The following is a 22781-nucleotide window of genomic DNA, read 5'->3' as shown; positions in this document are numbered from 1 at the left end:
GACGCAAAGAATAATTACATTTTGTAATGATAAATACGCTAATCCTGATTTGATCATCACATATTGTACACAAGTAGTGATAGACAACTCTGTTTCAATTAAAAAAAGAAAATTGCAAGTCAAGCTATCATAAGTTGGGGAGGTCTGCAGTTCAACTGGAGCTTGAGTGAGTGGTTTGAACAACATCACTGGGAATCAATATCTTTCTTTACCTTCCATTTTATAGTATTATTATTATTTTTTTCCTGTTGTTTCCAATACAGCAGGCATTCCTGTCATGGTCTCAAGACGGCAATTCTTGGGGTTGTATTTTTCTTCATTCAAGTGCAGCAAGAAACAGAGCATCTGTGTCCCCAATAGTTTAAATAAAATCTAAGAGATGAGACCCATAGGCTCTGACTGGCTTGAATTATGTTTTCTTGAACTAATAACTATGGCTAGATGAAATGAAAATGCTGATTATACTAAGCCAACCTACCCTGGAGGTTTAGTCAATCCCACCCAAAGTACATGACTAGTAAATGTGGTGTAGTGTTATGAAGAGGGAATGGCTGGCTGAAGAGGCAACTAACAAATGTCTAAGAGGCATTTCTCAAGTCTCTTTATCTCCTGAAATAGCAAGTTGATCAGTTTAACAATAAATAGTACTTAGATTACTAGTAACTAACACTGATCAGGTTTTACTTTCTTGATTCCAAGAAGTGGATAATTGAGTTAGAAAAGTAAAGAAGTATAAAAAGAGCAACTCTACACTTGGCAGGCTGAAACAACCTATTCATTATTGTACTCTGAGCACCAAGCACAGTGCTTGGCACCTAGAAAGAATTCTGTAAATATTCAACTCTAAATTCAAAAAGTTTACAAATTTTTCCCCATATATATCATTTGCTACAAATACAAATCTCTTGTGAGATACAGGGCAATTATTATCATTTCCATTTTACAGATGAGAAACTAGAGCTTAAATCTTAAGTAATTTACCCCAAATACTAAGTGATGGAATCAGGGCTTATATCCAGGTTTTCTGATTTTAAGTAACATGATTTTTACATTATTCCACATTGCTTCACATGCCTCAAATGTGAAGACCAGTTGAGGAAAATTGTGATGTTTTTCTTCAGTAGGTAAAAAGACCTTCCCTTTCGAAAATTAATTTTATATAAGCAAAGCTTATAAAAACCAGACAAATAGTACATAGAGATAGTCCAAATAACTGTTCTCATGTAGAAATCTTTAAGCATTAAAAGTTAACAAAGTTTTGTCAGAAGCACCAGGAATATTAAAGGCCTTCCTTTTCATTATTTTCTGTTACATATTTCTTCCTTTTCATTCTTTCCTAAGATGATACCAGGTCTGAAGAACAAGAACATTACACTCTTTAATGTATGGCTCTGATTATCATTTTTCCAAAGGAAGTGCAAAAATGTGAGTCTACTTACAAAACTGAACACATATGAAAAAGATCAACACTATTACTTACAAAGGATTATTAAATACCAGTTAATAAATGAGAAGTTCTTAGATGATGCCATAAAAAGACATCAAGTTAGAACAGTTCAGTGGCCGTTCTCAACTAGTTCCTCCAGAGAATTAAGCCCTAATAATTTCAGACATCTATCCTATGCAATAATTAACTTCTCTCATGCATCTAGAATGGTACTATTTATGTGTGATCCAGGGGAGAACTGAAGAAAAGACAAATAATTTTCAGTGTACTAATCTGAAACTCAGAATACAACTTAAAATGTAGGTTATGAATACAGAAATTTCCAATTACTTTAGTTTGAAAACCAGAGCGATTATTATAGTTGTTGTGGTTGCTTTGTAAGATGAGAATATAAAAACAGACCTGCTTCAAATTTGGTACATTTTGGAATGCTTATAATTTATAACAAAGCTGCATCTGGAAAATCCATATACTAGTTGTCAACTGAAATTCACTAACAATTTTACTAACCAAGATTTAAATGTTCTACTTAGACTTTCACTAACCCCAGTTTATATCTAAGTGGTATGTTTAGTTGAATTTAAGGGTTAAAGCCTTCATTTGGTAGTGTATCTCTCAAGAGAGTACTGATGTTGTTTTTTTCCCTCCAAATTCTGGGTGTTTTGTTCTTCTTATGTGTTTAAAGCCAAAGTTCACTTTATTACTTATTCTTCTTTATTTCCCTTTTCATTTTATATCCACATCAGGGGTTGAGACGGGTTTTTCTTTTTCTTTTTTTTTTTTGCAGCCATAGTCTAAATTATCACTGCATAATAATTTATATTTATCAGTTTAATCTTTTCGAATTTGGCAATTTTTGCAAACTATCATTCAGCCAGTGACTAAAAAAACTAATATGTATTCTTAAAAGTTTGTATCTGAAGATCAGAAATCACAGAATTTGCATTAAGATTCAACTCTGTAAATGGCGGTAATGAGAACACAGTGAAGGAAAAGAAAATGAGATGCAGAATCACAAAGAAAAAAAAAAGGTTAATACAAATTAAATATTAGTTTGACCAATGTATCTGTATTTTTGGACTTAAAGTAATTCCCTTAAAGGGTTATCTTAATTATAACAGGCAATGTATTTAATGATATCCAGTGAAATTGCTAAAGAAGATAAAACTTCTAAGCAATGAATTTCTTGGAAGTCATGTGATGAAAGCTCAATGCTGCAAACTATAGAATCTTAATGATAGCAGAGTACTTTAGGCACAGGAGAAACTCTATTAAATTCCTTGATGGAATATACTCTGTGGCACTTACACTTTCACAAGAAAGCACTGCTGAAGATCCATTAGAATAAAACAACACATCATCCATGATATGTTATAGCCCACCTCCAAGGAGAAGAAGTAGGATGTATGTCTGCAAAATCATTAGTGCAAAAGCGTCTTGTCTTACCCGTTCATCTGCACTGCCTTTTGCATGATGGGAATAACTGATGAGACCAGGGATGGGCTGTTCACCGTATGCCATGATAACAGCAGGACTGGTGTAGAATGGATGCTTCTAATGCACAACACATAACAACTATGAATATAGGGACAGGAAAACATGAAACTATACAAACAAAATGACTGAAAAGGAAAAAAGGTGAAAACAAATGGAACAATGAAATGCCAAATTTTTCCACATGTAGAATGACAAAATCAGCTTAGATTTTAAATCCTATAAGCTTCTTTCTTAAGATTGAAATTGATGGTACTTTTTACTCTTTTAATTAAGAGTAAGAGAGAAAGAACATATAATTTTTAAATGTACCTATTTTACCAATTAGTTCAATTGGGAAAAAAAAATCACACACAACTTGAATACTTACTAGCCTTAAGTAAGGACTTAATGGATCACTGAATGGATGTGGAGAGAGAATCATCTAGTGTTCAGTCAAAGAACCATCTACTGGTTGCCTGAATGAACACTTTAAAAGTATTTCTATGAATCTCATCTATATGTTGTCCAAAAAAACCTCACTATGCTTATAGCTAAAATATCTGGATGATCCATAAAACTCTATGAATTACTTCACATAGCAATTAAATTTTCAAACTGTGTGCTCTCAGTCAATGAAAAATCATTCCTAGAAGGGATATGCTACTTTCTGAAGATATTAAAGCACACTAGGTGAATTTTACTAGGTATGGATAATAATCAAATCATGTTCTGTGACTTTAAGACGACTAAATTTACTCAAGAACCTAATGGTACTATATTTACTCCCAGAATCGCCAAAGGGAATTTATAATACTTTGGGATTGTCCTATATATTACTTCATTAAATTAAAAATGCAAATATATCTATTTTCTCTATATATCACTATATCTATTTTTATCTCTATCTCTATATATTTGCATTTTAAATTTAATATTAAATAAAAAAATATCTATTTTCTCCCTATATCTATATAATATAATATATCATATTATATCTATATTCTCTCTATAACACTGGGGTAATCTATATCAAATAATGTAAATTCAACAATTGCTGAAAAGCTTTGTCTTTTAAAAAATCTTTATTAATCTTTCCCAACTCATATCTTGAATCTTCTTAGGTCTTTTACCTTCCATTTGCTGATCCTTTAAGAACTTGTGAAGTTTTAATGTTCTGAATATATAAACATTCTATGTTTAATATGTCCACAAAAATGACATCTCCAAAGAGTTCTTAAATGTCAAATTGTTTATTACTGCAGCTTTTACTTCAATAGGTAACAGCAGTATCTTTAATGCCTCAGTGATCATAACAAACTTCAATGCCTTCAAAGAATCTACATCAAGAAGGAAACATAATGATGGAGTGTCATGAATATTCTAGTTCTTTCTTCAGTATGCTCTGAAGAGGTATTAAAGAGGGATGAAATCAGCACATTTACCTGTGGGACCTTTAGATCTCTGAGTTTCTCTCAGCAGGCTTACCTTGGCAGCAATGGCTGCTGCAGTTATATGCGATGAGGAACTATCTTCTGTTGAAGCAACACCACTGTCTTTCTTCTCTTCTTCCTCTTCCTCACATTGAACTCCTTTGTCTTCTGTCTGTTTATGGGGGCTGGTTGTGGGAGGTGGGGAAAGAGGAGGTGGCGGGGATGGTAAATCTTCAAGTTCATCATGCACCTCCTTTACTTTTACAATGGCATCACGTAAAAGGTCAATGGCATGAGGTAGAGCTGGCAGTATGAACTGAAAGCATTCCTGTCCACAAGAAGAAAAAAAAAAAGAAAAAAATGAAAATGAAGTACTTTTCTAGGCATATAAAATGGTAGCAATCAAACTGAATTGTGATCTTGGATCTGCATTTCACGCTATCAATCTCAAGAATAAATCATATTTAAAGCATTGTCTTTGCAATATGAAATATGAAGTAAGCATGCCATATATTATGGTATTCTCCATAAGCTAAAAGAACTACATTACTTTATAAGCACACACTGCATTTTTTTGGAAGTAAAATTTCCACCTAACTTTGGAGTTTAAAGATGCATTATGAGAAAGGCAGAAAAGAGTTTTCATATTTCAGTTGGAGCAGGGCGTTAGAACTAACAACCTACATGAGGACCAGATTATTTTGTTCAGAGAGCTGAAGTTCTGACTGCCATCATAAAGCATAATTAGGGAACATTGTACAATATGTAAAAATAGAAATAAGCTTATAAAGAGCACTGCATAAAAGTCAATATAATCTGCTGCTTAGGTGTCTGTTATTACCTATAATGTATGACCAAAAGAGAATAGATGAGAACTTAAAAACCAGAACAAAGGGCCACATATGTCTGGGAAATAAGTGGAGGTCTTTCTCTTTCACATTTAAAGTAACATTTTAAAATCTAAGATGTAAAGAGATATGTTAAAAATTTTTGGAGGGTTACTGGAATACCTGAGAGGATACCTATTCTTTTGACTCTCTTGTATGGCTGAATCTGCTTACTGTTTAAAGATGGTGTAGTACTAACTTTAACCCCAACCGAAGAGAGGTCTGGCCTTTATCTTCAGCTGCTGGGAGGTGACTTTCAGGTCCTCAGAATGTGATGCCTGATAGGAATATATTTGTTTGCCTGGATACTTTGGTTACCATTCAATCTAATAATGTGGTTTATTATGAGGGCTTTGGGAAACATGGTATCAGTTTTGCCTCTGGAAGAAACTGACACTAAAGGCATCAGCCTAATCTCTAGGAAGGGCTAGACTACAGGTTAGCCACACTGGCAGCATGTGATTGAGTCCCAATAAAAACTCTGTAAACCAAAGGCTCAGGTGAGCATGCTCAGCTGACAGTATTCCATGTATATTGTCACACATCAATGCCAAGAGGGTAACATGTCCATGATTCCAAAGGGAGAGGACAACAGAAGCTCTTCATTTGGTACCTCTCTTAGATTCTGCCCTATGTACTTTTTCCCTTGGCTGGTTTTCATCTGTATCCTTTCTCTGTAATAAACAATAACTGCGAGTATAACAGCTTTCAGTGAGTTCTAGTGAATTATCAAACCTGAGAGTAGTTTTAAGAATCTCCTGAACTTGCAATTGGTGTCAGAAGTGAAGGAAGTCTTGTGGAGTACACCAATTTTGTAGTTGACTATTTTTTACAGTTGGCCTAAACTCTTTATAGTTGGTACAAGAAGTTAAAAAGACACTGGCTCCCTGGGTACAGGATGAGGAACCTTTGATCCCTGGATAAACACAGGGTCGCCCACAGTATGAAATTGTAGCCATGCTGTGATCAGTTACAGGTGACAAAAGTTACCAATGGAATTTATAAATGATGGATCCAATTCACAAGTTGTCTCACTGGATGCATATAAAAATTCAAAATAACAATAAAAAAAAATTTATTTATTTATTTATTTATTTATTTTGTCATTTTTGTGACCGGCAGGCAGCACCGCGCTCAGCCAGTGAGCGCACCGGCCATCCTTATATAGGATCCGAACCCGCGGCGGGAGCACTGCTGCGCTCCCAGCGCCACACTCTCCCGAGTGCGCCATGGGCTCGAACCCAGTTCTGCCATTTTAGAAGCAAGCAAAGGACCAACAAATTAGTTCCAGTGCAGAGTTTAAGTGGTGGGAACAGCAAATAATCCAATACAGAACTGAAAGAAAAAACAAAGTACCCGCAACCAGAGACAAAATTTGATATTAATTAGTAAAGGTCTCATTTCACCAATGAAGGACCAGAAGTCCCCTGGGCTACCAGGCCATAAAAGGGGGAGGGCTGGGGACCTCAGCAATGCCCCCTAACACTTGCAACCATCCCAGCAACAACCACCGAGCCACCGCAAGAAGGACCCCAGGTTCCTGAGCTGGGGTGGTGAGGGGCAAGGGCTTTTGCCACACCCCCCCTGACATCTGCACCCAGCCTGGCAATGACCAAGCCACGGCTGGGGTCCCTTGTGGGAATGAGGGGGGTGCCACAGGCCTCAATCCTGCCCCTCCTCTGCCCTCCTTCTTCCATCCCATTTCCATCCCCTTTCCCCTCTCCCCCTCCCTCCCAACTGCTCCACAACATCATAGAATGTAATAATAATAATAATAATTTTTTTTAAAAAAAGTAAGTAAGGGAGAATGTTGAGGAGGATCATGAAGTTGGGCCAAGCTTGGATTCTCAGAGCCATTTGGAAAGGAAAAAGTTATGTTGAAACAATAAATAGTGAATAAAGTTAGACTGATTCATAAGAGAATGGGGAAAGGAAAAGAGGAGACTCTAGGAACTTGTCCCAGTATGGTAGAAATATTTATATGGGGGCTGGCCAATTAGCTCAGTTGGTTAGAGTGCAGCCTTGACCAGCCAGCTCCCCCCACCAAAAAATAAAGAAATATTTAAATGGTTATTAAGAAATGGATGAGTAAAGTGAACATCAATGGAAGCAAAACAAAGGTTTTACTGTAGCATCGTTGTAGATTAGGTGAACAGATAGGAGCCCCTGCTGGTCTTCCAACATTGAACATTGAAGGGTCTTAAATAAATCTTCTCTACTCAAGTTTGGAGGAATTAAAAAAGGTAGAAGGCATGGGCTGGCCAGTTGGCTTAGCTGGTTAGAGTGTGGTGCTCACAACACCAAAGTCCAGGGTTTGATCCCTGTGCCAGCCAGCTGCCAAAAGCACAAAAAAAAAAACAAACAAAAAAGGCAGAAGGCAAAAATGACTATAAGAAACCTGATCTTGAATCATCTGAGGCGATTGTCCCATAATCAGGATAAGGGCTGACAAAAAGGTTTGGGTCCTTGGGACCAACCCAGGGCTGGAGCTCCAAGGGCATAGGCACGTAAATGGGTAAAATGGTCAGGGGGTGGAGAAGAGATTTTTCTGTGACTCTTTGACATGGGAGTCAACTGTGACTCTAAAACCTGTTGAAGTCCTAGTGCAGGTAGATTGAGAGATAACAACTATGCAACAGTTGATGGTATTAAGGTAAAAGTTTGGATGAAAATTAGAATATTTGGACAGTGAACTTTATGTGATGTAGTTGAGTCCTCTTTACCTGAACGAATTATGGGAATAGACATTGCGTTTGACTGAAGCATGCTTCCCCTACCTAGCATTGTAAAACAGACAGCATGTAAGTCAACCTTCTACCAATATTGATTGGACATGCTAAATAGGAACCAGTAAGATTCCCTGAGCCCACACAGGTCATTAATATGCTGTGGAGTAGCCCTGTGTAGAGTGCAGACTGGAGCTTATGACAAAAACCTAAGTGCCACCCAGTGATAACTGCTGGGATTTTGGACCAGAAAATTTTCATTTTAGAGACGATTACTAATTTGCCATTAGATTTTAACTGAGACTGCCCCAAGACTGAAGGACATAAAATAACCTTGAAACCTGCAACAGCCATAATGTCTTGGGTAATGTCAGAGAAATGTTCTAAAGGGGAGGGCAGTGAGTTTTATAATAAAATAGAAATGGTACATACAGGATCATGCTACCAAGGGAATGCAGGGAGGTACTCACAAGCAGGTAGCCTCTTTTCCCTACGACCAAATTCATAACCACTTGAGGAGCTGCTGGATCCTATGGTCACCTGGGCCACTTGTGTAGTGTCCTATAAACAGCTTCCTATTGACCAGGAAAAAGCCTCGTTTACAGACAGCAATTCCAAGGTGAACAGACAGCATGCTGTTTGGAAGGCTGCCATTCAGATTGAAGAAGGTAAAAACAAATCAACTTGATGCACTGAAATGCATGATGCTTACCCCTATGTTTGGGTTTTTACTAACTCATAAGCAGTGTCCAATGGCCTGGCCATATGGTCTGGCAGAAGGGAAATGAAAAACTGACATATTAAAGTGATGCCTATTTGGGCATGACCCTATGAAAATCACTCTGGGAATTTAAGGGGGTGCATTAAATTATAATATGTTGATGTACATCATAAGAACTCCCTTCCAAGAGTGGAAGTTAGAGAGTAGAGAGAACTGGGGAGCAGGCATCCTGGTGGACTTCCTTGATGTGGCTCCTGGGCCCATGAGATGAATGGACACTGCAGGGCTACAGCATGCAAAGATGGGCTAAATCTCGATAAAGTCCTCTTGCACCCTCTGAGGCACAAAATGCTAACAAGGACTGTTCTGTTAACAAGAGAGACAGGGCCTGCAGAGGGATATGGGGTAGATTCCAAAGAGGGAAGGCTCTGCACATAGCTGGCAAGTAAAACTGATACTGATAGCTCCTGGAGGCTATGAATGGGTCCTAACAGGAATAGATATTTACTCTGAACTGGGTTTTGCTTACCTAGTGGTAGATGCAAATGCTTAAGAGTATTGTAAAAGGACCAGAACAGAAAGGACCAATTTGGACTACTGAGTCACATTTCTTTTGGCCAAGGAACACATTTTCATCCTCGGAGTAATGATTTCATAGAGAATGGAATGGGAAGTTGAAACATTTGTTGTCTAAAGTGGGAGGAGATAAAGACATGAAAGGCTGGCTTATATGCCTTCATGAGTATGTGATCATGTTCAATATTGGGATGGAGCGGTGGCAAAGAAAGGTCCTTACTGGACAGATTCTTTTACTCTTCTAGGAAAAAGAGAGCATAGGGAAGAATGCTGTTATGATGATACTGTTTTCTTTACGACTATACTTTGTCTTTTTCCCACACATCACCTTAACTTTCTTTTTTTCTACCTGATGCAGTAGTCCCAGGACCAGGGCTACAACTATGGTTGCCAGAAGCAGGGATGATTCCTAAGAAAGAAACTGTAACTATACCTTTAAACTTTTATATCAGAATCCATAACGACCTGATGTGGTAGATTTTGCCTTACCCCATTTAGCCAAATTAGGGTTGAAAGTGAATGCAGTTATATTGCCTACTAGGTTAAGATAGTCCACTTTACCTTTGTGAGCCTACCCTATGTGAATAGGAATGGACTGAGCAAGGTGCACTTGCTAAACTGGTATTACTAATGGCAATCTGAACTAGCATAGCGCAGAAGCTAACATCCCTTTCAGAAGTGAAAAAGTTTGGGTATAAATGGAGAAAAGGAAGAATGGAAAGGAATAAATGAATAGGTTATGCAGTGAGGGAAATCCAGTTTATACTGGTGCCTCAAAAGAGGTTCAGAACAAGATATGATATTGTTTCTTAGCTCAACTATAACAGATACCTGAAATAGTGAAGTCATGTGTTGCTGAGACCACTCTTGCTTTTAGAATCTGATAAACTTGTAAACCTGAGTGGTATCACTCTTGGATACATTTTGGTTGTATGATATGATGATGAACAGGCTAATTGTTAATGTCTGAGGAAGACTACAGTAATGTGCCTATATCTTTTGACTCTTATTTTTTAGGTTATATCTACTACCATACTGTGATATGTTGTAATACTGGTATTGTTAGTAAGATTATAGTACTGATATTGAGTAAAACTCTCCTCAGGATGTAATACCAATGGAAAATGACTGGTTTGAGGAAGAAGTAGATTTATTTAATTGTCAGCTAATTTCTAATGTATATAGTTCTGTGCAAATGTATCACATAGTACAAATAGCAGTAAATCAAGGTGAGAAATTCGTTAAGTTAGTACAGAAATATGAAAATGTATGTAATGGGGCTTTTGAGGATAGTTTAGCTGTTTCTCTAAATCTCTCTGTACCCTAAAGTGCCTCCTCCAAATCTTAGGCATATTCACACTGATACTATTGCTGTGTCCATCATATCAATGCTATATTAAATACAGATGCCCAAACACGATTGTTTTGCTATAAGGAAGCCTTGGCCAAAGGCCAGGTGGTAGCTTGTGCAGTGAAGAATTAACATTACATTACCCAAAGAGATTAACATTACCCAAAGAATTAACATTACCTTTGTCCTCAGCTACTGAGAGGTAATCTCTAAATTCTCAAAATGTCTTGATAGGAATGTCTTTGTTAGCCTGATTTATGATGGGGGCTTTGGGCCACATTGGTTTTGCCTCTGGAAAGTACTGGACACTAAAGATATTAGTCCAACCTTTGGGAAGGGCTAAAGACTGAAGGTCAGTAACATAGGCAGTACGTAATGAGCTACAAAAAAAACCCCTGGACACCAAAAGTTCAGGTGAGCTTCTCTGATTGGTAATACTCCATGGGTATTGTCAAACATCAATGCCAGAATAATGCATTCATGACTCCACAGGGAAAGGAAAACAAAAGCTCCACATTTGGTACTTTTCCTGGACTCTGCTTTATGCAAGTCTTCCCTTGGCTGATTTTAATCTGTATCCTTTCCCTGTAATAAACCATAACTGTGACTATAACAGTATTCAGTGAGTTCTGTGCATCTTTCTAGTAAATTATTGAACCTGTGGGTGATTTTGGGAACTTGCAACTGGTGTCAGCAGTGAGGGCAGTTTTGTGGAATGCTCCAACTTTTTGGTTGGCTAACTCTAATAGTTGGCCAGATGTCCTTACACTAAACCATATAAATGTCAATGTTGCTTACCTGAGATCCTTTCTTGCTACCTGGCAAGTTAATTATGAGAGTTTTCCCTCTGATTCCACACACAGGCCTGAAAGGAAAGAGAAAGTGGATGAATACTAAATTGTAATGAATGCTTGCTTTAAATACATTCAACAACAAAGACAATTATTTTACTTTACATGTGAACAACTGCTTTAGGAATCAAATTGTTATAGTAAGATTTACCAATTGTTATACAAATTGGGCACTCTGGCTGAAGTTTTTACAATAATGGTTAGTGTGGTGAATTGGGAAAGTGCACTGAACATAAAGTCAAAATAAATTAGTCACTTTAAGGCAATCTGACCAGAGACAAATTACCTTTCTGTCTAACTTCAGCTTCTTTATATCTCATACAGTTATAAGATTTCAATCACATAGTGCATAAAAAATGACTACGATATATTTGTGCATATATTCAAAAGTCTAACACATAAAGCACTCAAGAGTTGAGTGAGACTTTGATTTGAGCTCTTACTTCTCAGGAACTCTACAAATTTTAAAGTAAAATAAGGTTTTTCACAAATAAATGGCAGTGGGGAAGAGGTTGAAGAGCTCAATAATTAACAGGCCTATTGATAATCACAGGTATGAGCTAGAAAGGTCTTTCAAAGATCATTGTTAGTTCCAGGCCACATTTAAACTAACTGGTTAAATAAGAAACATAAAACAGTGGAACAGCATTGGAAGACTGGAGTCAAGTGTCAAAGGCATGGATTTTCATTTGAGACTTGGAATCATGTTCTATCACTAACCGGCTATGTTACTTTGATCTGGTAAATTTATCTCATTTTCAGCATTTGAAAACAAAGAGATTATGCTATTTAAAAAATTTTACAACTAAGATTTTTAGTTTTTTGGCAGTTGGCTGGTTTGGGGATGTGATCCAATAACCTGGTGTTGTAAGGCTGCGCTCTAACTAACTGAGCCAACTGGCCAGCCCCCTACAACTAAGATTTTAAAGTTAAATAAGAATATTTTTTTTTAAAAGTTCTTATGATTGAATTTATTCTTTAACCACTCTCGTTCTCTGAAATAACCTCAAACTGTCTTATATTTCATCATTTTTTCTTATTGTCCTATTTACAATCTGAAAAAGAAGGTTTATAGCTATATTTAAAACTTTTCATATATCTGGAAATAATTACTGACTCATCCTTTGGCTTTCTTCGTGTTGGAATAAATATTCATGGTTTCATTAAAAAATTTGAGGCTACTTTATAACCTTTAATGTTAGTGATATTTCTTCAAAATCTGCTATAGTTCTGGCAGTCAGAACTGGATAAAGTATTTTAATTAGGGTTGAAATGGCACTAGGTAATTGTATAGTTCTTACTATGTTCCTATTTACTTAGAAGTTTTGCCTTTCCTTCCCAACTAAAGTGCAACATTGCAGCCTTTTGTCAATTTGATAGCTAACTGATTATAATATTACCAGCAATGTGATTGGACTGCCATCAATTTTAAGGCCCCTTAATTTCATATGACAAATCTGGCAATTTATTTCATAAATCAAAAATTTTAAATAAGAGCATAATATTCCCTAAAAATAGTGTTAACTACACTTCAGGAAGTTTGTTGTATCTTTCCTCATAAAAATTAGAAATATTCTCATAACAATTAGTACATGTTATGTTCCCAACATTTCTGTGAAGAGAAAAATACAGTTATCTACAAAATATGGAAAAATAACCTGGGGTTCAGACAATTTGATTGATATATGCCTGACATCTTTGTAATTTTACATAGTAAGTTCATCCATCTTGTGTTTATGTAGTTTCCTTTTCTAATTATAATGTCCATGACTTTACCCTTACTGACAATGATGTTGTTTCTATGTATTTCTAATTTATCAAATATTATAAAATTTGTTGAATTCTATTTTCCAAGGAAGCTGTAACTCCCTCTACCACAAGGCTAGTGGTAAATGAAAACACAGTTAATTCTCTTTATTCCAACTTTTTGGTCATCAAGTCCAAGCTTGATATCTCCAATAATACTTCATCTGCTGTAGGTAGAGACCCTAGTAGCAGCGCTAATACAACCCATAGTTATAATATGTAAGCCACTATTTCTATGTGTATGTGTGTGTGTGTGAGAGAGATGTAATTAAAGCTCTTTCTATATAGCCAGGAGAAATTATATCTGTTATTTCCCATCAATATCTTTGGCCTTTTATTTTGCCAAAAAATTTGGTCACTTTTTATTTCTTTGTCAATTCTCTTAATCTCTTTGAAGAGTTTACAAATTAATTTTGAGATGTACTTTTTCATCTATAGAATACCCAGAGTCACTGCAGGAAGAAAGTACTTAACTTTACTTTATCGTTAAAGTATCTTACAAACTCTATCTCATGTAACAATTAAAAAAAGTACAAGAACCACAGTTATAACATATTTCAATATTTATTAAATAATTAAAGATCGTAGGAAGTATCATGGGATAAATGTAACCTAAATCCTTAAGGAGTTTACAAATGCAATATAGAACATTAAAGCATACAAACAAATAATTACAATACAAGATAGGTAAAATTGGCATAAAGTACCATGAGTTCAAAATAAAAGCATTATATTTCTAGGTGAGGGCATGAGGCAAGACTTTATAGAAAGGTAGCATTTGAGTGGCATTATAAGGGAAAACATTTTCACAGGTAAGAAAGGGTAGGGGGAAAGGCAAGAAAAAGAAGGAAGTTTAAGTAGAGGGGAAAAATAATATAAAAGCACAAAGAAAAAAAGTACCAAATACATTTTGAGTATTTTAAGCCTTTTACCTGGTGAGAGGATACCGTACTTGTAGAGGAGAAATGTGAGGTAAGAAGTACCAGTGAACAGATATTGCAGTATGATAGATTAGTAATTTTTGAAGTGTGGTCTCTGGATCATCAACATATATGAGGGTACTTCCAAAAGTTCATGGAAAGATTTGTATTATCTTTTAACTCTATTTTTCGGCAAACTTCCTGAGGTACCCTTGTTCATCATTGGGAACTTGCTAAAAATGCAAACTCTCCCACAGAGTCCCGAACTCCTCCTCTCTACTGCTGATCTATTGCATAAGAAACTATGGGTGTGAGGTTACCAGAGGTGGGAAGAGGGGAGGGGCGGTTAGTGAGAAATTGGTAAAGAGTCACAAAAATGATTACATCATGTAATGTTGAATATACTAATTAGCTTGTTTTCATCATCACATATTGCCCATAGGTACTGATATTCAATGTTGTGCCCCAGAGATATGTACAATCAATTATGTTTCAATTAAAAAAAAAAGAAACTATGGGTGCAGAATCCATTCATCTGTATTTTAACAAGCTCTCTAGTTGATTCTGATCCATGGTAAGGTTTGAGAACTGCTGTGATAGACTGTGCTTGAATTTTGGTACTACTATTTACTATATCAGTGTAATCCTGGCTTAATTATTGAATCTCTCTAATCTTTAGTTTTCAAAACCCGAGTTGTTGAAGGGATTAATATTATCCTTGAAATATATAGTACAGTGCCTAGTACATAGCTGGCACTCAATAAATACTTGGCTCATCTCCCATTAAAAAGTACATTGGGATTAGACAGTGGAAGTCATGAATTTACTATAAGGAGCTAGAATGTATTTTTAATATTGTATTATCAAGCACTATTTCAGGAAGAATAGTCAATGATGAACTGAAAGGGGATGATGACACAAGATAAAAAGAAAATCTAATAATAGAAAACACTAAATTAAGTCAAATAATTTTTGATTTGTGTTCTCTGACATATCTGTTTCAGTGCCTTATACAGTACATTGTTTTTCTACAGATATCCTACTTTTTTTACTCCTTTTTTTGGGGGGGCAGCAGCTGGGGGTTGGGGGAGGGGGCTGACTTTTTCTTTTGTCATTAATGATATGTCAATTACAATGAGATGACATTTAAATAACTTAACACTTAACATTTAACTACTGCTTGTTACTTGCCATGTACTTTACTGATATTTTCATATTATACTCACGACAATCCCATAAGGTAGGTATTAGTATGAGCTCCACTTTATAGATGAGGGAATGGAGTGTTGGTAATAATAAGTGATTTATCCAAGGTAACAGAGCAGTTAAGTATACAGCAGAGATTTACACTCTTCTAAGCTAGATAAGAAAGAACGCATGGTGTAATATTAATATCACTGCTTTGTGGGAAATCACCTCTTCTAGAATTCTTTTTTTTGGGGGGGGGGGCATGTAAATTTGTATTACTACTTTGGAAAACAATTGGCAATATATAATTAGGTTGAAATGTGTGTACCTTGTAACCCCACAATTCTAGGTATGGTCTTTAAAGAAACTTTCACACATGCCCCAAATGAGCCATGTTACAAGAATGGACATAGAGCATTTTTTTTTTAAACAATATACAGTGGAGTTGATTTTTGTGTCCCTTTACTGATACAACCCTCCCCACTCCAACTTTCCCCTCTCTTTCCCACTCAACATCATATCTGTTCACTTGTCTTAAGGAGTTCAAGGAATTGTGATTGTTGTGTATTCTTCCCCACCCCCCCACTTGCTGTGTATTTATTTACTTTTAGCTCCCACAAATAAGAACATGTGGTATATCTTTCTGTGCCTGACTAATTTCACTTAATATAATTTTCTCTAAGTCCATCCATGTTGCTGTGAATGGTAGTATTTCATTCTTTTTTTATAGCAGAGTAGTATTCCATAGTGTAGATATACCACAGTTTCCTTATCCACTCATCTGATGATGGACATCTGGGCTGGTTCCAACTCTTGGCTATTGTAAATGGTGCTGCAATAAACACTGGAGTACAGGTATCCCTTCAGCATGATGTTTTCCATTTCTCTGGGTATATTCCCAGTAGCGGAATAGCTAGGTCATATGATAGATCTATCTGTAATTGTTTGAGGAACCCCCAAACCATTTTCCATAAAGGCTGCACCATTGTACATTCCCACCAACAGTGTATGAGAGTTCCTTTTTCTCTGCAACCTCATCAGCACTTATCATTCTCAGTCTTTTGGATATTAGCCATCCTAACTGGAGTAAGGTGGTAACTCAGTGTGGTTTTGATTTGCTTTCCCAGATGCTGAGTGATGCTGAGCATTTTTTCACATATCTGTTGGCCGTTTGTATATCTTCCTTTGAGAAATGCCTATTCAGCTCCTTTGCCCATTTTTAAATAGGCTTATTTGTTTTTTTGCTGTAAAGTTGTTTGAGTTCCTCATATATTCTGGATATTAATCCTTTCTCTGATGTATATTTTGCAAATATATTCTCCCACTATGTTGGTTGTCTTTTAACTCTGTTAATTGTTTCTTTTGCTGTGCAGAAGCTTTTTAGTTTGATATAATCCCATTTGTTTATTTTTTCTTTGGTTGCCTGTGCTTCTGGGGTCATATTCATGAAGTCTGTACACAGTCCTACTTCCTGGAGTGTTTCCCCTGTTTTTTCTTTAAGGAGTTATATTGTTTCAGGATGTATATTTATTTCTTTAATCCATTTTGAGTTGATTTGGGTATATGGTGAGAGGTACAGGTCTAATTTCATTCTCCTGCATATGGATATCCAGTTGTTCCAGCACCATTTGCTGAAGAGGGAGTCTATTCTCCAGTGTGTAGATTTGGTGCTTTTGTGAAAGATCAGATGGCTGTAGGTGTATGAGTTAATTTCTGGGTTCTCTATTCTATTCCATTGATCCGTGTGTCTATTTTTATGCCAGTACCATGCTGTTTTGGTTATTATAGCTTTGTAATATAGTTTAAAGTCAGGGCATGTTATCCCTCCAGCTTTATTTTTTTCTGCTCAGGATTGCTTTGGCTATGTTTGGTTTTTTCTTCTTCCATATAAATGTCTGGATAGTTTTTTCCATTTCATAGAAAAATGTCATTGGAATTTTGATGGGGATTTCACTGAATCTGTAGATCACTTTGGGTAATATGGACACTTTCACAATGTTAATTCTTCCAATTCAAGAGCATGGGATATCTTTTCATCTTCTTTTATCCTCTTTAATTTCTCTCAACAGCGGTTTGCAGTTCTCTTTGTAGAGATTTTTCACATCCTTGGTTAACTTTATTCCTAAGTATTTTATTTTTTTGGTGGCTATTGTAAATGGGCTAGCTTTCTTGATTTTTTTTTTTTTTTGCATGTTCACTGTTGGAGTAGAGAAATGCTACTGATTTTTGCGTGTTGATTTTGTATCCTGCAACTTTGATGAGATCATTTATCAACTCTAAGAGCTGTTTTGTAGAGGCTTTAGGCTGTTCAATATATAGGATCATACTGTCCGCAAACTTGACAGTTTGACTTCATCTTTTCCAATCTGGATGTCCTTTATTTCCTTCTCTTCTCTGATTGCTCTGGCTAGTACTTCTAACACTGTGTTGAATAGGAGTGGTGAGAGTGGGTATCCTTGTCTAGTTCCTGTCCTTTAGGGAAAAGCCTTCAGTTTTTCTCTGTTCAGGATGATATTGGCAGTGGGCTTATCATATATGGATTTAATTATGTTCATGCTTTTTCAGCATCTATAGAGATGATCATATGGTTTTTGTCCTTGATTTTATTGATGTGGTGCATCACATTTATTGATTTGCATATGCTGAACCAATCTTGCATCCCTGTGATGAATCCCACTTGATCATGGTGGATAATTTTGTATATGTCTTGCTGTATTCTGTTAGCTAGTATTTTATTGAGGATTTTTGCATCCATATTCATCAAGGATATTGGCCTGTAGTTTTCTTTTTTGTTGTATCTTTGTCTGGTTTTGGTATCAGGGTGATGTTCGCTTCATAGAATGAGTTTGGGAGAATGGCCTCTGTTTCAATCTTTGGGGATAGTTTGTAGAGAACTGGTATCAGTTTCTCTTTGGTAGAACTGTGCAGTGAACCCATTTGGTCCTAGGCTTTTCTTCGTTGGGAGCCTTCTGATAACAGCTTCCATCTCTTTTATTGTTATTGGTCTATTCAGATTTTGTATATTTTCTTGGCTCAGTTATGGTAATTTGTATGTGTCCAGAAATTCATATATTTCCTCCAGATTTTCAAATTTGTTGGCATATAGTTGTTTATAGTAGTCTCTAATGATTCCTTGTATTTCTGAGGTATCAGTTGTAAAATCACCTTTTTCATTTCTAATTTGTGTTATTTGCGTCTTCTCTCTTCTTAGTTAGCCTTGCTGATGGTTTGTCAATTTTATTTATCTGTTCAAAAAACCAACATTTTGTTTCATTGATCTTCTGTATCATTTTTTGTGTTTCTATTTCATTTAGTTCTGTTTTGATCTTAATTATTTCTTTCCATCTACTAAGTTTGGGTTTGGATTGTTCTTGTTTTTCTAGATCTTTAAGGTGAAGTGTTAAGTTGTTTATTTGCCATCTTTCCATTCTTCTTAAGTAAGCATTTAACACAATAAATTTCCTCCTTAGTACTGCTTTTGCAGTATCTCACAGGTTTTGGTATGATGTGTCATTATTTTCATTAGTTTCAAGAAATTTTTTGATTTCCTGTTTAATTTCTTCTTGGACCCAAATGTCATTAAGTAGAATGTTGTTTAATTTCCATGTGTTTGTATAGTTTCCAGAGTTTCGTTTGTTATCAATTTCTAATTTTAATCCATTGTGATCAGAAAAAATACATGGAATAATTCCAATTGTTTTGAATTTGTTGCGACTTGCTTTGTGACCTAACATGTGGTCTATCCTGGAGAATGTTCCATGAACTGATGAGAAGAATGAATACTGTGAAGTTGTTGGATGGAAAGTTCTGCAGATATCTGCCAAGTGCAACTGATCTAAAGTGTTGTTTAGATCTTGTATTTCTCTATTGATTTTTTGCACAGAGGACCTGTCCAATGTTGAGAGTGGGGTGTTCAGGTCCCCCACTATTACGGTGTTAGTGTCTATCTCATTTTTTAGATCTAATAGTGTTTGCTTTATAAATCTGGCTGCTCTGACACTGGGTGTGTATATATTTATGATTGTTATGTTTTCTTGATGGATAGATCCTTTTAACATTATATAGTGGCCTTCTTTATCTCTTTTTATGGTTTTTGCTTTAAAGTCTATTTTATCTGATATAAGAATAGCTACTCCAGCTCATTTTTTATTTCTATTTGCATGGTATGTCTTGTTTCCATCCTTTCACTCTTAGTCTATGTGTATCTTTACAGGTGAGATGAGTCTCTTGACAGTAGCACATTGTTGGGTCCATCTTGTTAATCTAGTCAGTCAGCCTATGTCTTTTGAGTGGGGAATTTAATCCCTTTACATTTAGACTTATTATTGAAAGGTGTTGATTTAGACAGAGCATTTTATTGATTTTTGTTTAGATGTCTTAAGTATCTTCTGTTCCTTTATTTCTGATTTTCTGTTTGTCTTCTGTGTTTGTTGGTTGCTTGGGGTGGTAGATAAACTATTTTTTTACTTTCTTGTTAGCAGTTTTGTTTTACTGGTAGGTTTTGTTCTTTCTTGAGTATTCATGGCTGTGATGGTTGTTTTTCAGGTATCAAACCCAGTACTTCCTGGAGAATTTCTTGTAAGCCTGGTCGTGTGGTAGTGCACTCTCACAATTTTTGTTTGTCTGAGAAATATACTATTTGTCTTTCATTTCAGAAGGATGGCTTTGCTGGGTAACAATTCTTGGCTGTCAATTTTTGTCCTTCAGTATTTTGAATATATCATTCCATTCTTTCCTGGCTTTTAGGGTTTCTGATGAAAAGTCTGATGTTAGTCTGATTGGAGCTCCCTTATAGGTGACTTCCCACTTCTCTCTTGCAGATTTTAAGATTCTCTCTTTGCCTTTGAGTTTTGCCAATTTGACTATAACATGTCTTGGAGAGGACCTTTTTGGGTTGAATATGTTTGAGGATCTCTGGGCCTCCTGAATCAGAAGATCTGTGACTTTCCCTATACCTGGGAAGTTTTCTGCTATTATTTTGTTGAATATATTTTCAAGCCATTTCCTTTTTCCTCCCCTTAATGAATACCCATGATCCTGGTATTTGAGCGCTTAAGGTTGTCTGTTATCTCTCTTAGATTTCCTTCAATTTTTTAAAACCTTTTTTCTGGTCTGCTTGTATTAATTCAAACATCCAGTCTTCAAGGTCAGAAATTCTCTCTTCTGCTTGTTCTAGCCTGCTGGTTAGACTCTCTGTGGTATTTTTTATTTTGTTGAATGACTCCTTCAGTTCCACAAGCTCTGCTACATTCTTTTTCAGGGCATTGATTTCATTGTACATTTCTTCTTTCAGATCTGTATATTTTTTCTCATTTCATTGTGTTGTATAACTGAGTTTTCTTGTATCTCATTTAGTTTCCTTAGAATTGTTGCTCTAAATTCCCATTCAGGCATTTCAAGGACTTCCTGTTCCATAGGATCTAGAGTTTAAGAGTTATTATTTTCCTTTGGTGGTGATGTACTTTCTTGATTTTTCATATTTCTGGTATCTTTCCTTTGGTGTTTAGTCATTGTGGCAGGGGGGATCATGGTGCATTCATTTTACCCTGATGTCTGGCAAAGATCCTGAAGAGACTGCCAATTCTGGGCAGCAGGAACTAGCCTGGGCTGAGGGTCCCACAGTGCCTGCCTGTTCAGGAATGGCTGGCTCAGGGCATGTGGGTCTGGCAGCTCTTGGCCCCTCTGGGCAGCAAGGACTGAACTGGGCTGGGGGTCCCACGTCACCTGCTTCTTCTGGCGCAGCTGAATCAGGGTGTGTAGATCTGGCAGCTCTCATGACTCTCTGGGCAGCAGGGAGTGGCATGGGCTTGGGGTCCCATGGCGCCTGCCTCTTCTGGGGTGGCTGACTTGGGGCATGTGGGCCCGGCAGCTCTCAGGTCTCTCTGGGCGGCAAGCACTGGCCTGGGCTGGGTGGGTCCCCTGGCATGTGACTCCTGCCTGTTCTGGTGCAGATCTCAGGCCTCCTGTTGTTGCTTTTTAATAGTTGCAAATTGTTGATTTATGGGAGAGAGCGATGCTAGGAACTGTCTACTGTGCCATCTTGACAGGAACCAAGATGGTAGTACTGTTAATGTAAATTATTTTAAACGACCCATGTTGCTTTAAAATCATCTAAATATTACTAAGGGTAATTCAATTCACTAGCATAAAAATTTAAGTTGATTTAAAAAAAAAATTTTTTATTTACTAATATTAGTATGAAACCAATTTTGTCATCAAAGAAAAAAAATTATTACCTCTACAAAAGCAGTGCATATGTTTATGAGTTTTTATATTTCATTCCTGACTAGATAAAGCATAGAGAACAAATTGGCAATAATAGTAGGTAATGACACAAATTGTGGAAAAAATAGACTAGTCCTATTCTATTTCATCCATTAATAACTAACTAAAGACTTCATGTCTTATTTCAAAAAACAGAAATATTGTGAAAAACTATATGTAATTAAAAAATGAACTGTATATTTAAAAGACAAATGAAAGATGGGTTGTTGAGGTTTACAATGGTATATCTCTTTATATAACGAAAAAGTGGCAGTCAACTTTTCTTTTTATGATTTAAATATTTTTAAAGATTTAGATATATATCAGTGTATAAATTTGTATAGGACCTAATAACATTTCAATGAGCAGTGTGATATCAGTGAAAAACGAAGTAGAGATCAAAAATCAGGTTAACAGGCTGGAAGTTCCCTGGGCTCTTGAGCTGGGTTGGAGGTGGGTCCTAGGGCATCTGCCATTCCCGACCCAACATCTGCATACAGTCCAGTGAAGGAGCCACCCGAGGGCCAGCACACCCCCTCTTTTTTCCCCTTCCACTTCCCACTCCCCCTGCTCCACAACAACATGGAATGAAGGAAGGAAGGAAGGAAGGAAGGAGAAGGAAGGAAGGAAGAAATTTTTTTAAAAAGGAACAAAAAAGTGAATTACATACCAAAGAATAAAACCAGGACAATCATTCCTTAATGTATAACCAGAATGGTTGCAAAAAAAGTATTTGATCTCTTTACAAAAAAAGCAGGACATAAATTATAGATTTAGGGAGGTTATATACTGCTATTTTGTGGGTACTTCAATTAGTAAGTGGAATAGAAAACGCTGAACCTAGTTAAGTAACTTGCCCAAGATCACACTGCTAGTAAGTGCTAGTGAATAGGAGGATATGAACTCTGCAATCTTATGTTAAATTAGAGTTCTTGCTCTTTTCGTGTTGGCAAGGATGGAAGAAGGTAACTACTGTTTCTCTCGTACTTATTGTGGACGGAATACAGTGACTATCTGACTATTCTGACTGTAAATAGCCAACAGATTTGTGACTGAAGTAAGAACTTGAATAACAGAGTTTAATTGGGCTAGTCCTAGTTGTACAACTACAATATTATAATGATGATGGTTTTGTACC

At 36.3% G+C, this 22781-nt stretch overlaps 1 protein-coding gene across 4 annotated transcripts in view; it reads right to left on the bottom strand.

The window, feature by feature from the left end:
* Positions 1 to 22781, bottom strand: part of GPHN (gephyrin) — a 562178-nt gene that overhangs the window by 262144 nt on the left and 277253 nt on the right. For 2 of the 4 annotated variants that reach the window (XM_063088482.1, XM_063088483.1), the window contains 3 exons: positions 11413 to 11479; positions 4409 to 4681; positions 2894 to 3001 (listed from right to left, as the gene is read on the bottom strand). In XM_063088482.1, coding sequence (XP_062944552.1) covers positions 2894 to 3001; positions 4409 to 4681; positions 11413 to 11479 — 448 coding nt within the window. The remainder of the gene's footprint in view (positions 1 to 2893; positions 3002 to 4408; positions 4682 to 11412; positions 11480 to 22781) is intronic. The other 2 variants (XM_063088486.1, XM_063088484.1) reach the window with 1 other exon arrangement.

This window comes from Cynocephalus volans, chromosome 3 (genome assembly GCF_027409185.1).
Source record: "Cynocephalus volans isolate mCynVol1 chromosome 3, mCynVol1.pri, whole genome shotgun sequence".
Taxonomy (NCBI): Eukaryota; Metazoa; Chordata; class Mammalia; order Dermoptera; family Cynocephalidae; genus Cynocephalus; species Cynocephalus volans.
Note: the sequence above shows the minus strand (reverse complement) of the source record. Positions and strands in the feature narration are given on the sequence as shown.